General features: G+C 46.0%; 1 protein-coding gene across 1 annotated transcript; it reads right to left on the bottom strand.

Moving 5' to 3' along the window:
- Positions 1 to 455: 455 nt before the first annotated feature.
- On the bottom strand, positions 456 to 7,457 carry LOC119820399 (zinc finger protein 419-like). Its single transcript, XM_038338680.1, has 5 exons — positions 7,214 to 7,457; positions 4,758 to 4,796; positions 3,520 to 3,646; positions 2,809 to 2,895; positions 456 to 2,301 (listed from the first exon to the last, which is right to left on the bottom strand). Exons 1-5 carry the CDS (start codon positions 7,289 to 7,291, stop codon positions 1,379 to 1,381), a joined length of 1,254 nt encoding a protein of 417 aa, XP_038194608.1. The 5' UTR covers positions 7,292 to 7,457; the 3' UTR covers positions 456 to 1,378.
- Between the last annotated feature and the right edge of the window lie 8,516 nt (positions 7,458 to 15,973).

The raw sequence follows: 15,973 nt of genomic DNA, 5'->3' as shown, positions 1-15,973 counted from the left end.
CATGCCCAGCAAACACTGTGGTTCATAACCATTTGTCCTGTTGCAGGGACTCAATGCCTTTGGGGGCCTTATGGGCACCAGTTATGCACTTAGAATACACACATATATGCAGACAAAATACTCACACATAAAAGACAGCAAACACCTAAAACATATGGACTGTACTGATTCATGAGAGCACAAAGTGCTACACGGAGGGAGCTGATCCCCAACAAAACTGAGGACACTTGAGAAGACTATACAGCAGGGGGCTGGAGAGATGGCTCAGCTGTTTAAAGCACTTGTTGCTCTTCCAGAGGTCCCAAGTTCAGTTCTCAGCAACCAATTGATGGCTCACAACCATCACCTAATGAGATCTGGTGCCCTCTTCTGGCCTGCAGGCATACATGCACACAGAACACTGAATACATAATAAATAAATAAAACTTTTTTAAAAAAGAAGACTATACAGCAAACATCATTTATTCCAGGAACTGCAGCATTCAGTGAGAAAAGAACAACAATATTTATAGGGAGGCCACTCTGACCCTCCCCCATTCAAATTCAGTGCCATGGAAACTCCAATTCCATACTGGTAATGTCAAAACACAGGGCTGCCTTTTACTAAGTTCCACCAAGTGTATTAACTTTGGGGACTAGGAAGATGGCAATAATCCTCATCTTATCCCAATATTCTTATTTAATGGGTGACTTTCAACGAATGGCACCCTCACACTCTCAGGACTTCTCTTCAGACTCTGGCTCACTCCTAAGGCTGAACAAGGTTGGCCAATGGCTGGAGACTTTTGTCTGCATTCACAGACCTATCTGGGTTGTGTGGCTATCACTAATAAGAGCAGACATCTGCTCAAAGCTTTCCCAGAGTCAGTGGGTTCAGTATGCATCCCAGCTCTGTGGCCTCTCCAGTTCAATAGGATGGAGATGTGGATGAGGGTTCCTCACCTTTGAAACATTCTTGAATTCTGTCCACTGAACATTCTGTTGTGTGCAGACAGTAGATGATGAAAATGATTTCCCATGTTCACTGCGTTCAATGCTTCCATCCAGTGTGAATCTTCCGGAGTCTAGAAAGTCAGGTCCTGTAGCAAAACACTTTCCACAGTCCGTGCTCTGGCAATGCTTTGCTGCCGTGTGAAATCTTATGTTTAATGAGGCTGCACCTCACAGTAAAGACTCTCCCACACACATTACACTTAAAGTGTCGCCTCTGTTGTGAACTTATTGGTCTTTCATGAGCCGAGAAGTTTTATTTTATTTTTTTTAACACTTCCCAGATTCAAGACATTTAGAAGGCCTTTTCCCCGGTGTGCACTCGGACATGATAAACAAAGCTAGATTTTTTTTTTTTCTTAAATGGCTTTACACATTCACAGCACTTCTACGGCTTTTCTCCAGAGTGAGCTCGATAATGATACAAAAGGCTGGATCTGTTCATGTAAGATTTCCCACATTCACTGCACGTAAAAGGTGTTTCACCAGTGTGCACTCGCTGGTGAGCAACGAGGAAGCAGTTATGCTTAAAAGCTTTGCCACATTCACTGCACGTGAAAGGCTTTTCCCCCGTGTGAATTCTGAAATGCTTCATGAGAAAGGCTTTCTGGCTGAAGGATTTCCCACATTCGCTGCACTGGAAAGGCCTTTCACGAGTATGCGCCCGGGCATGATAAACAAGGCTGGATTTTTCCTTAAAGGCTTTCCCGCATTCGCTGCAGTTGTACGGCTTTTCGCCGGAGTGAACTTGATAATGACGTGTAAGGTTGGATCTAGTCATATATGACTTCCCACATTCACTGCACGTAAAAGGTGTTTCTCCCGTGTGAACTCGCCGGTGAGAAACCAGAGAGATATTATGCTTGAAGGCTTTGCCACACTCGCTGCACCTGAAGGGCTTCTCTCCAGTGTGAATTCTGAAATGCTTGATGAGAAAGGCTTTCTGGCTGAAGGACATCCCACACTCGCTGCACTGAAAGGGCTTTTCTCCAGTGTGTATCATCCGGTGCCGATTAAGGTGAGAGATACTAGTAAAGACTTTGCCACAGTCACTGCATTTGCAGGCCTTCTTCTCGGGGTGAATGGCCTCTCCACTCCCAGTGCTCCTGGGTGTCTCCCCGTCACTAGAAGTCACCTGATACGTGAGAAGACCTGAGGAAGTCTGGATGATCATCGCGTTGTCTGCACTTAGCAAGGGTGTCTCAGCACAGCTCAGCACTTGCTGCTGGAGCACGGATGCACTAAGGTCTCCTTCCGCAGACAGACTCTGCTCAAAGGGGGATGCTTCACTCTCCACTTTGATCCAACAACCTGAACACAGAGAAACACTGATGAACGGCGTGGAGATGGCGGAGTGACAGACAGCACGCATGACTAACTGTGTTCTGAGATTTCTTACGGAACCAAGAGGCTACTTCAGGGTGGCAGGGACCCATTGTCATGCTGCATTTGTCAATATCACAGGACCCAGGGACCTTAGGGACAGCAAGAATACAACATGGAGTGAACCACGGGGAGAAGCGCTGTGAACCTCAACACCATCCTCGGCAATAGTTTTCCACAAGCCGCAGCTGCTGAAGATGCAGGACACAGGGCGAAAGGCTGTCCAGGCCCCTAAGACATGGCAACTGAAGTCCTGCATTTAAGGACTGCCCTAGGTATAATGCACCCTACCACAATCAAGGAGAGCCTGAGTTTCACAGTGTGCAAGGCAACAGGCAAAACATGCAAGACTGATACTGGGGGAGTAGGGGGATCCTGGTTCAGAAATAATAGCTACACACATCAGAAACCACTTTCCAAGTACCTAGAACATACCTGGAGTCAGGAATCTCAGTGCAGGCACAGAGGGCTCTCCCCAAGACTCTAGCTGAGTGATGTCGTGAATCCCAGAAGATATAAGCCCTAAAGAAAAATGATACACAAAGTGAGAGTCCTGTACTAGGACTAAGGGCTGTAACCCATACATTCGGTAGAAAAGAAGCCCAATGCGAATAATCCTGGTAAGAGTATCTTACAAAAATAAATAAATAATGAGCTCACCGGTGCCACAATTCCTGCCACATGCAGACTCCACGCATGTTACCTAGAAGGAACCAGGTCACAAACATGCCAAGTATTTACAGCATCATCTGATCACAGAGGAGCCATCAGCGTTGAGACTACTGGCCCCAGGCAGGGCATGGTTATACAAGCCATTAATCACAGGACTCGGGAGTCAGAGCAAGGTCTTGGTGACTTAGACAGCCAGGTCTCCATATCAAGTCCAGTAACCAGAACTCTATAGATACACTATGGCTCAAACCAACCCCACTCCCAAAAAAATCCTAATCCCAAATTGATTCCTGTGTGCTTTTCTGCAACTGTGAGAGACAAGGCTGTTATAAAAAAATCTGTATTTCATTCGCCAGGACAGTGGAAGGAAGACTCAGTGTTCACAGGCCAGTTCTGAGATGGATACAGCTCTCTAGGGGAAAAAAAAAAGGCAAGCATACATAGACATGTTCCTACAGGATGGGGGCCCCTTACCCAGCGAGGACATGAGTGTGAAGATCTCGGTCATCACAGTCCAGTACAGGAGCCTTTGGGAGTCATCAAGCAGCTTCCATTCCTCCCAGGAGAAGTACACAGCCACGTCCTCAAAGGACACACAGCCCTGCCACAAAGGGGAAAGTCGAGTTTACTATGAAGCCTCCTTGTCAGTAACTCTCGTCATCCTCAAGACGATCACTGCCACTTAGCCTCCTATCTCAGAGGGTGCCAGGCTCTGAAGCTGTGACATCATCTGTCTGTCCTCAAGGTCCCACTGACCACTCTGTTCAGCACTCAGCAAGAACAGGCAGGTGGACAGATGGTGTCTTACTTACTTTTCTATTACTGTGAAGAGACACCATGACCAAGGCACTTACAGAACAAAGAGTTTCTTGGGGGCTTACAGTTCACAGAGTGAGTCCATGACCCTCACGGCAGCAGCCAGGCATGGCACTGCAGCAGCAGCTGAGACCTTACATCCTGAACCACAGGTACCAGGCAGAGAGAGTTAACTGGGAATAATGTGGCATGGGCTTTTGAAACCTACAAGCCCACAGTGACACATCTCCTCCAGCAAGGCCACACCTCATAATCCTCCCCAAACTGTTCCACCAATGGGGACCAAGTATTCAAGTCTATGAACCTATGGGAGGTGGGACATGTGCATTAAAACCACCACAGCTGGAGTCAATCAAAGCTTGAAGGATGCCATGGAAAGTCCCTCCTTTCTACCAGAGAATTCACATGGGCTCCTCCCAACCATCTGCCTCACACAGACCCCATTTGGCTCACTGTTGCCCACTCTGTCCCATGCAGGAAGGCCAGGAAACCACCTATGCCTACTCCACAGCACACACATCAGTCTGCACACTGAACTTGCATTTCCATCACAGGATGCAAGCCCAGACCTTGGCCACTGTGCTACCAACTCCTACCTCCCACTAAAACCAGCAGCCCTCAGGCACACCTGAGGGTTCTCAGCATTCCCCACCCATCTCACTTCCAGGCTTCCTCTGATGCTCATCACTGGAGCCTTAAGACCTCTGAAACTTAAGCCCATGGTTGCCATAAATAGAAGCCTGGCCCTGTATTCCCTGCTGTGGACATGGGGTCTTACATTCTGAGTACCTGCCAGGAAATCCAATGCAAGGATAGAGAGAATCCCAGGACACACAATCACAGAGGTCTCTTATGTGAACACTCAGGGCTGTGATTCCTGGGCACCCTCCACTTACCTCTTCCTGGTTGCCAGGTTTCAATGAATAATGGGAAACCTGTGGATAAACAAGACCGTGAGTAAAGAACGAGGGTGTTGGTATCCCAAAGGTTCATCCAAGTCCCCTCAAACACCTGCAGTCGGGTTTACCCAACGGCCCCATGGGCTCCAACCCTTAACAGTGTCCCTCACTGGGTGACCTTGGACAAGGACTCAATCTCCTCCGGTTGTTAGTTGAGGATAATAATGACAGCCTAGCACTGGAGAGATGGCTCAGAGGTTGAAAACATTGGCTGCGCTTACAGAGGACCCAGGTTTAATTTTTAGGACCTACATGGCAGCTCCTAACTGCCTATAACTCCAAGATTTGACACCCTCACAAAGACACACATGCAGGCAAAACACCAATGCACATAAAATAAAAATAAATAAATAAATTTTAAAAGCATGGCAGCCTGTCTTACTTTACTGTTCTACTACTGTGAAAGATATCATGAGTCAGACAACTCTTATAAAAGATACCATTTAAATGGGGCTTGCTTAGTTTTATACGGTTAGTCCATAGCCATCATGGTGGGAAGCAGAGAGACATGGTGCTGAGGCAGTAGCAGAGAACTTTACTTCCTGATCCACAGGCAGCAGAAGAGTGAGACACACTGGTCCTGATGTGGGCTTCTGAAACCTCCAAGCCCACTTCCAGCCACTCTTCCTCCCACAGTACTATAGCCCCCTGACCTTCTAATCTTTCTCAAACAACTCCATTCCCTAATGACTAAGCATTCAAATCTTTGAGCCTATGGGACCCATTCTCATTCAAACCAACAAAAAATTCTACTCCAAAAGGAGAATCATAGCATCAAAGCCACTCCTATGTGTCAAGCACTTGGTACAGGCTCTGGCGGTGCTCATAACGAACGCTTCTGTGAAGAGTTTCACACACACGTTTTCAAAATGCATGGTTTTATCTACACACATTTAATTAAGACTTTGGTAGTAGTCAGACATAATGGCATAGACCTTTATGCAACACTTGGAGAGTGGAAACAGACAGACTTTTGTGTGTGAGAGAAATACCAGCATAGGCTGCATAGGCCCCTTAGAGTCAGCTGGTGACATGGTGAGTCTCGGTGTAGAGGCGGGCACAGACAACAAAAACAGTAGACTTTACTCAAATGCCGAATGTCTTCACATAACTGTAAAGTACTTTCAATAATATTTTCAACCCCTGCCTTTTACAAACACTCCCCCATGGGATCAATTTGTTTTTTTTTTTTTTTATTTAATTTTGCTTCACGGCTACACTTGGCTCAGCAGCAAATCCTGATGGCTGAGTTTTTAGGATTCAGAATCATTGGAAGGGCAGGAGAGATGGCTCAGCTGTTTTTAGGGTACTTCCTTCTCTTACAGACAACCAAAGTTCAGTTAGCAGTCCTACCCCAAAGGAGAACCCAGAGGAAGGCAGATCTCTGTGAATTCAAGGCCAGCCTGGTCTAAATGGTGAGTTCCAACCAGGACAAAATAAAATAAATTAAAATTAAAAGAAAAGAAAGTACATCTTTAAAAGGTGTGGTAGAGCCCTTTGTGGGAGGCCACTCCTTTAATTCCATCACTCAGGAGTTAAAGGTAGAAGGATCTCTGAGTTGGGAGACAGCCCTGGTATACATAGAGCGTTCCAGAAGATAGATGACCGATAGATGGATGGAAGCATCCATCGAAGGACAGACGGACAGACAGACAGACAGACAGACAGACAGACAGATAATAGAAAATAAGTTTATCAAAGATCTCAAGACTCTCACCTCCTCTATGATCTACACTCCAACCCAACAGACAGACATATAGACAGATAACAGAAAATAAAACTATCAAAGATCTCAAGACTCTCACCACCTCTATGGTCCACACTCCAACCTGACAGACAGACAGACAGACAGACAGACAGACAGACAGACAGACAGACAGACAGAAAATAGGAAATAAACCTATCAAAGATCTGAAGACTCACCAACTCTATAACCCTCACTCCAACCCGTGCATAAGCCCACAGCATTTACCCATGGATTCAGAGATCTCTGTTTCCACCACTTTACCCACATTACTCAGCCCAATATTCCCCGGAAGACGCTTGGAAAACTGAAAAGATCGAATCTCTCCTATGTTCAAATCTTCGTGGTTTCTCCACAAACAAAAGTCAGCTCCTTAGGTGCACTGATTACTCCCCCATCATTTACCAGCAGGGGTCACTCCAGGGCTCTATCACTGTCTCTACCACTGTCTTTGAGCTCAGACCCGCCCACAAGCCTTGAGAAGTACAGTCTACCAGACGCTCTGAGTCAGAGGGGATCTTTTTCTAGCACACAGATGTCAAAAATAAAAACCAAGTCCACAGGGTCCTGCAGTCTGGGGCTCCGTTAGCTGCTGACCCAGATCTCAAAGCTCTAGAACTCAGTTGGCGGGCGATCTCGAGGCACTCACCTGGGGCAGGGCTCCACCCGCAGCCTGCACCATCACCATCGGGCTCCACTGGCCAGCGGGCCCCTGGGACATGGCCATTCCTACTGGAAGCCTGGATCCGGTCAAACAGGTCGTCACGAACCTCAGATCCGTCTCTGTGATAAAGAACAAACGCTTCTAACGCTCCCGATTTCTTGCCATGACCAATGTAGATGAAACCAGTTTTCTGTGAATCAGACTGACAGATCCAGAAAGTTTCAAAGAAATCTACTGCACGCAAAGCCAAAAGTCCCGCCCAGCGTCGTTTTGTCGTCACCGAAACGCCCATTTTCATTGGTTGAGCTCGGAGCAATGTTTTCTGGACAATGTAGTTCAGAGAGGATCAAGCTCCAGGATGTGGACACACCTGCCCAGATGGAATAGTATACTGTCTGGTAGACTATTGTAATTACAGATGTGCGGATATTTCCTTGAGCTACATGGCCGGACTTGCTGACCACTTAAATTACAGAACTGCAGGCAGAGGCAGGTGGATCTCTGGTATTAAAAGTCATCCTGTGAATTCCAAATCAGGAAGGGAACATTGAGATACCCCGTTCTTTTGTTTTGTTTAATGATTATGGATGCTTGAGAATGGGCAGTGTTGGCTTATGAATTTTAAATGAAAAAAGAAAAAGAAATAAAAAAGGAAGGACATGGCCGCTCCTTGGTATGGTGGAGAAGATTTATTGTAGATAAAAGGGAGCGAATAGCCAGAAGAAAAGACCACTGGGAGAGTCCAGAGTGAACAGGACCCTGACCCATGTGAGGAGAAGGAAGAACAGCCATTGACCAAGAAGGGCGGCTGGGCCAAGAGACTGGCATAGCCAAAATTGGCTGAGTTATATAGGGACCAGAGAAACTGAGAGGAGGGCAGCCCAGCCCAACACTTGAGCTGGAGAGTTCAGGGTAGGGAACTGGCTATGTCAGCTAGGACTGTCTGTAACAGCTTGAGATTGAGGGATGCTGGGAGAACTGGCACCAGTGTCGGCTTTGATATGTTAGTGGCACTTCAGATAGCCGGTTATCCTGGTTTGAAACCTAACAGATGTTAAACCTTTGCCTTTGTATGAATGGTACTTGCCAGATCCTTTTGCAAATAAAACGAAGGAATTGTCATGGAGGGAAGAAACAAAGAACACGTTTGGAATATTTCACCACTGGTCTCTAGAATTCTTGTTCTTCTCGTTGTTACACACCAGAAATGACGTCAGGAATAACGTTTCTAGTGTTCATCCCCCCCCCCCCGTGCTAAGGGGAAGAACGACAGGATTCAACCCAGGAAACCACCTTACTGGGGCACTGAGGATGAGCTTCAGAGAGACCTGAGCTTCCCAGAGAAATGAGAACAATGGTGCGCGTGTGACCTCCACTCTGTCTCCAAGGAGTCCCGTTAACTCCTTACCTCCTTATACCCTGCTTCTCGTCTCTGTCTCTCTCTGTGTCTCTCTCTCTTTCTCTCTCTCTCTCTCTCTCTCTCTCTCTCTCTCTCTCTCTCTCTCTCTCTCTCTCTCTCTCTCTCTCTCTCTCTCTCTCTCTCTCTCTCTCTCTCGGTTTTTTGAGACAGAGTTTCTCTATTACCTTCCATCAACTGTCTGGACCTCCATGGCGCATGCAACCTGTACAGAAAGGCCTGAAGGTTGGCCCTAGCAGTGGGTGCTTGCCTTTAATCCTAGCGGATCTCTGTGTTTGAGGCAAGCCTGGTCTTTGGAGTGACTTCAAGTATTAGGACAACGAGAACATTAAGAGGGGAATGGGAAGGGAAGACCGACCTCTGGGGACAGGAGTGGCAGAAGAAAAGAGAGAGAGACAGAGGGGGACAGAGACAGGCAGAGAAGGAGGAGGGAGAGAGTGGGGGGAGAGGAAGAAGAGGGAAAAGGAGGAGAGGGAGAGGGAAGAGAGAGAGAGGGAGAGAGAGGGGAAGAGGGGGGCAGTGCTTTTTTTTTTTGTTTTTCGAGAAAGGGTTTCTCTGTAGCTTTGGAGCCTTTCCTAGAACTAGCTCTTGTAGACCAGGCTGGCCTCGAACTCACAGAGATTTGCCTGTCTCTGCCTCCCCCGAGGGCTGGGATTAAAGGCATTGCGTCCCCATGGCATGGTGGGCAGTGACCTTTTAAAAGGGAACATAGTGAATGCCCACAGGGGGTGCTCTCAGTGGCTACAGCTATGGACCTAGCCTGTCAGAACCCAAAGAGCAGGCCAGTACAGATGCCTGAATACTAACACCTAGGTCTGGGTCGTGATCCTGGGCACTGGGCTGATGTCCCCTCCTAGTGATCCAGTCTTATATGGCTCCCATTTTTACCTACTAATTTTACTCTTTTAAAATTGTATTTGCTTTCTGTGCCAATATCCGTAAACATGTGAACGTTGCTAAGACCTGCTGGACTTTCTGCAAGCAATGTAACAAGCACCAGGTTAAGCTGATTTTGTTATGAAGACAGAAAAATCATGAGCTTTTACTCAGTTTTAAAAGGGGGGGGGGGGCTCATTGGTATGTGTTTCCCTGCACTTGTCCAGGCCGGAGTACCCTTTGCCAATGTCAGTTTGTTCCTTCCACCGTGTGATTGCAGCAGATTACATTTAGACAGTTCCTTTTCCCCCTTAGCCACATCGCTTTCCCTGGATTCCCACTTTTGACATGTGTGTGCAAGAGCAGTGGTTCTCAGCCTTCCTAATGCTGTGACCCTTTAATACAGTTCCTCATGCTATGGTGATTCCCAACCACAAAGCTGTTTCCATTGCTATTCCATAACTGTAATTTTGCTACTGTTATGAGTTGTGACATAAATATCAGTGATTTCCGATGGTCTTAGGTAACCCTTGTGAAAGGGTCATTCCACCCACAAAGGGATCCAGACCCACACCTTGAGAACTACTGTGCTAGAGCGTTGCACCTTCCAGAAGGAATTTTGTTGTTGTTTGGTGGTATTTGAGACAGGGACGCTCTGCATAGCCCTGGCTGTTCTGAAACTTGTTCTGTGGACCAGATTAGCCTTGAACTTGGTTGGAGAAGTGTTAAAGGTGAGCCTCGCCAAGCAGGGCTTAGTTGTTTAATTTTTGTATGGGATTTTAGTGTGTGTGTGTCAATAACTTCGGGGTGCTAGTGTTACAGAGGTGAGGTGAGCCACCACACCCAGCTTAGTCATTTCTCCTCCCCCACCCCCGCCTTTGGAATGCTGGGATTAAAGGTGTGCACCACCACACCCAAACCCAGCTGCACTTGCTGCTCTCGCGGAGGACCTAGGTTCAGTTTCCAGTTCCACTTGGGGCTCACACCAATTGTCCTTCCAGTTCCATGACATCCGGCACCTTTTTCTGGCCTCCACAGAGCCCCCAGGCATGCGCTGCATATACATACATGCAGGCAGACACTCTTACAAAGAAAATAAAAATAAATTTTAAAATTGATTTTTTTTTCATTTTAGGTGGACTTGATTGAAACGAGAGGTGAGAAGGAGCTGGAGAGTGGAACTTCCTCCACTGTGAAGGGAACAGGCAAAAGTACTTGGCCTAAGTACTGACATTTTGACTTCAGACATTTTACCTGTAGGGTGCACCAAAGTTCAGGTTCCCAAAGCCTAGGGGAAGAACTTTCCAATGGCTGACCAGCCTCCTTCTTGGAAACAGTCATTTTGCATCTTTAGTCCTTTAGAAACATCATGGCTGTTCATAACCATGAAGGAACAAATGAACCTGATTGGTTGGACTGAAAGGCTTGCATTGTATATCTACTGACCACAAGAACACTCAAAGAAATCCCTAATCTCTAAATTCTGATTGGTGAAAATTGTAACTGTAACTTGGCAACAAACATTTGTGATTTTTCTACTTGTAAACCCTGCTTCTGGCCTACTTAAGGGCTATCAGGAGAAACAGCCCTGCAGCCCTGTTCAGTCAGTGACCCACGTACGTGGTGAATTATTATGTAGCTGAGGCTGGCCTTGAACTCTTGATCCTCCTACCTCCACCTCCCAAGTCTTGAGCTTACCAGGGTGCACCACCACACCAGACTTCCTATTGTAGTGGATTATTAAAGTCTTCAGAACCTGTAAGTGTTGTCTCTCTCCTTCCTCATGGCGCAGAACAGGCTAGTTGTAACAGCTGACGCAGGCACCTTCTGGCTGGTGGCTGCAGGCTTGGATATTCCTAGAGTGTGAGGATTCTCTGTGGTGACTGAAACATCGGTGGGACAGATTTGGCTCAGCAGGCCTTCATGGCCACTCCCTGAAAAGAAAGAACTAAAGTCAGTCCTGCAGTTGGCACAAGAACCCTATCTGTGCCTCACCTCCTCAGCTTTATGCAGAGGGATGGTCTCCCGTCCCCATGGAGGGACCCTAAGCAGAGTTTTCTTCTTGTGGTGCACACCAGGCAGGTAGCTGAAGCCCAGAGCCTGATTTCTCAGGGTCAGTCCCTGTGTTTACTCACTCTGAACTATCTTGGTCAAGATTCACACAGAAATGGGTGATTAAAACAGCATGGAAATAACATTATTATGAGCCCTTAACAATTGCTTAAGAATAAAGACTTTTTCCTTTTCTTTTCTTTAATCAAAGCTTCTGAATGTAAAGCCCTCCCTAACTGGCTTGGAGCTTGCCAGGGCTACGTACACCAATGTGGTCTTGAACTCACAGACTTCTACCTGATTCTGTCTCCAATGGCAGGGCACTGAGATTAAAAGGTGTGTGCCACCTCACCTAACCTTGATAAAAATGTAATTGTTAGATATCACATTCCAGATTAAATGTATGTAAAATAAAGCCATACGTTTCTAAAAACCTCCCTGGTTACTTGCATTAAAATTCTTAATAGAACTCAAATGATGTGTACAGGGAGAGAGACCTTACTGCTAGGTCTCTAACCCAGGACAAAAGGCTAAATGAACTGTCCATTAACATATCAAAGTGGAAACTGGCCTCCAGGTCCTCCCAGGTTCTCAGTCTGTACCCTCCAGGCTGGCATACCCTGCCCCCTCCCCTGAACTCTCCAACCCAGATATTAGGCTGGACTTCCCTCTCCCAGCTTCTCTGGCCCCTGTATAACTCATTCAATTTGACTATGCCATGATCTTGGCCAGTCTCTTGGCCCAAAATACTCCTTCTGTTGGGCAGCTCCCCTCCCCTCCCCCCACCCCTCCCCCTTCTCTTCACAGTGTCGCTCAGGGTTCTGTTCACTCTTGTCTCTGCTCTGGCTATGCTCTCCCTCACATCTACAATAAAACCTCCTCCCTGCCATACCTAGGAGCTGGCACATCCTTTCCTATTTATTTTTTTCATCCAAATACACATAGGACTTAGTTTGACACAGTAATACTGCCTTTAGTGTAGGGGTGTCATTTTTATTCTCGTATTCCAGAGGATGATACGTAGGAGTTTGTTGCCTTGTTCAAGAGCACACAGTCTGAGACCTCACTGAGGACTGAGGACAAAATAACAGTATACCAGCCTGGTCATACGTGGGAGGGTTTGGGTGGTCTTTGGTGCTGCCAGCATCATGGCTATCCACAGCCTTGTTTTAGCACAGGTTCCTTTTAATGCAAAGACACCTACCCACCATAAACAGAGAAGTGGAGGGTGCCTCAGGAACAAACTTAAGTTATCTCTGGTACTGTAGTGTCCCAGGATGCTCTGCTTCTCTTCCCTCTATTTTTCCCTCTGATTTCCGTGGAAGGCGATCGCAGAACGTAAAGCCAATAAGTCAGCAGCAGGATTATATGGAGAGGTTCCCATTTATGGCAACTCCTGTCTTGAGATTCGGAGGTATTAAAGTTCCCATGGTGCACTATAAAAACTGTCTGGATGTGATGGGTTGGAGAGATGGCTGAACAGTTAAGAGCATCAGCTGCTCTTCCAGAGTTCCTGAGTCCAATTCCCTGCAACCACATAGCAGCTCACAACCACCTATAACAGAGTCTGACGCCCTCTTCTAGCAGGTGGGCATACATGCAGGTAGAGCACTCATACATAAAATACAGACATAAATTAATTTTTTAAACGCCTGGATGTAACGAATTGGGAATGCTCAGAAAATGTGAGATATCCATTGTGTTGGGAAAACTGGAAAGCATAGTTTAAGACTTGAACAGTAGCCTGAGCTGAATCTTGTATCCCAAGATGGAAGTAGAGGTCCAGGACAAGAGAGATGTGTATGTTGAGAGGGAGTACATTTACACATGGCCTCCGGGGGACAGAGAGTGGCAGCTGAAACCTGGTTATAATGGGACACATGATGTGGGGGGCCTCATGTGAGTGAGCTGGCTGAGAGGAGTGGCGCTGTGTCAAGCATCAAGCTTTGATGGAGTTCATTTGTCCACTTTCCTTTTGTTGCTCCATGTTGAACACAATGGTCAGCAGACCCATTAGTAGAACAGTGCACCAATGGCCCCAGAGCCTGGTACCCTGGGAGGTCAGTAGGAAAGTAAATTTTGGTGTTGTGGGAAATCCTACAGCCAGTAGACTTTAAGTTACCCACTCACTTGGGCGTAGCCTCTTATGCTTTCTATGCCATTGAAAAGCATGTGTCTGGCCTCTTTTCAGGCTGCCGGGTTCAGTTGCTGTTTTCCATTCCAGCAGAGGATTCTGATTTGTGAGTCTACCCCTAAATAAATAATCATCTATTATCTCAGTTCTGAGCTAGTGTGGGATTTTTTTAAGTGTCCTTCTTTATTTTAGTGTCTGTTTAGCAACCACGATGACTGGTTATTCAATTGCAGGAACCACAGAACAAACGTGGCTCCGTGTAAACCCCTGCTACTCTAGTTCTGAAGGTCTGAAACCTTGGTCTGTCTCATATTATTCACTGGCAAACTCAGAGGTGCAAACACGTGGACATCCACCAACACATCAACTCACCAATACATCAATAAACCAAATACTTTAAGAATAGACCAACATAACAGTGATGTCAAAAGCTGCTGGGAGCGGCTGGACGTAGAACTTGTTTGGTAGAATTCTTGCCTAGTGTGCACAGCTTGAAGTTTGAGCTCTATCGATACCACTGTAAAGGAGTGACCCACATACTCAAGAAGTAGAGGCAGTGTGCATCAGAAGTTCAAGGTCATCCTTAGCTACCTAGCAAGTCTGATTGACCCACAGCTACATATGACCTTGTCTAAAAACATCAATTAAACACACACACACACACACACACACACACACACACAGAGAGAGAGAGAGAGAGAGAGAGAGAGAGAGAGAGAGAGAGAGAGAGAGAGAGAGAGAGAGAGAGAGAGAAAGTGTGTGTGTGTGTAAAGGGGTATTTTAAGAGTTCAGGAGTGTTGAGAGCACAAAGGTCCTTGTACCTACAGATCTCCAGGGAAACCAAGAATATAAAGCATCCAGGATTGTTCTTTCAAAGGGAAGGACAAAAAACCTGTTTTTTTTCAGGAAGCAAGGAATTGGAAGTAATTAATAGCCAGGTCATCTGGATTATTTGTTAGGCCAGGCCATATCAAGCTCCTACAACCAGGACCAGAGGTGGCTAATAGCCCAAAAATGACTTCTTTGCTATCTGTATGACCAAGGCCAGGCCAGACCCTTCCTTGGGACCTTCAGCTAGTATAGGTAACCTATCTCTAGAACTCACCTCTTTGGAAGAAATGACATGACGTGTATCCTGAGTCAACTTCCAATGTAAATACAACTCCCTATGCATGGAGGATTGTGTTAGAACAGGAAAACTTTTCTTCCCCCAAATTTAAGTGTTTAAATTTGTTGGGAATAAACAGTATGAGATCAGCCTCCCCGAAGATTTGATTCAGGTTGACAGTCAATCTAAGTTTTCCTTCTCACCTCTTCTTGGCTCTCTTCCTGCTGTGACCACCTGCAGGGGCCCTCACAAGAGCAGTCTAAGGGCAGTCTAAATACAATCTGAAGGCACTGGAGCTTGGAGAAAACTCATTGAACATATTCAACCCAACTTCTTATTGTTTATGGATGTGTCCTGGAATTTATTGTGCAAATTTAAGGAGACATATGTGAATTTAACAAGGATAAAATTTTATTTGAAGAGAATGGCCATGAAAAGTAAGTAGTGTGTTATTTCTATGATGGTATTCTTACAATTCTACACATGCATATTGTTTTCATCTGTTTATATAACCCATTTGTTTAATCCTGCAGCAATATTAAACCACTTCAAAGTCTATTTCTGTATTTTAGTGTATTTGCACATTCAATAAAATGTTTCTAAAATAAGATAAAATATTCCTGAGAAGTTTGCACATTGTATTTGAAAGTTTTTAGATTTATTTATTTTTATCATTTCATGTGCCTGAGTGTTTCATCTGCATATATACATCATATATGAACTATGTACATGTTTGGTTCCTTGGTGCCCTCAGAAGTCAGAAGAGAGCAATGGATCGCCTGGAACTGGAATTACAAACAGTTATGGGCCACCATGTGGGTGCTAAGAATCAAACCAGGGCCCTCTGCAAGACCACCGAGTGCTCTTAACCAGTGCATCAACTCTCCAGCTCCCTGCACATTGGATTAGTTCTAGTTAAAAGATGGTCTTCAGGTTCAGCCACTTGAAATGGAGCAGTGCCCAAGGGTCTCTTGTACCCCCTCACATACCTGGAAAAGTCCCTAGTAATGGACTCAATGGGCATTTTACAGTTCATCCATTGACTTCTTTATAGCCTTTCCTACTATCTGTGTGGATCTCTCTAGGTGGTATCCTCTTATCTTCAGATTCTGAATTTCTTGCAGAGTTTTCTGTACTCTATGAATTTTTCTATAACCA

The sequence above is a fragment of the Arvicola amphibius genome, chromosome 8 (assembly GCF_903992535.2).
Source record: "Arvicola amphibius chromosome 8, mArvAmp1.2, whole genome shotgun sequence".
In the NCBI taxonomy this organism is placed as follows: Eukaryota; Metazoa; Chordata; class Mammalia; order Rodentia; family Cricetidae; genus Arvicola; species Arvicola amphibius.
This window is presented reverse-complemented; position numbering and strand designations above follow the sequence as displayed.

What these genes read in the sequence shown, in the direction of transcription:
- LOC119820399 (XM_038338680.1), bottom strand. Translation starts at nt 7,291, where the DNA reads ATGGCCATGTCCCAGGGGCCCGCTGGCCAGTGGAGCCCGATGGTGATG. An exon ending in CGGGTGGAGCCCTGCCCCAG is followed by an intron (nt 4,797 to 7,213) that starts GTGAGTGCCTCG and finishes GTTTATCCACAG; the next exon opens with GTTTCCCATTATTCATTGAA. An exon ending in ACTGAGATTCCTGACTCCAG is followed by an intron (nt 2,302 to 2,808) that starts GTATGTTCTAGG and finishes CTCTGTGTTCAG; the next exon opens with GTTGTTGGATCAAAGTGGAG.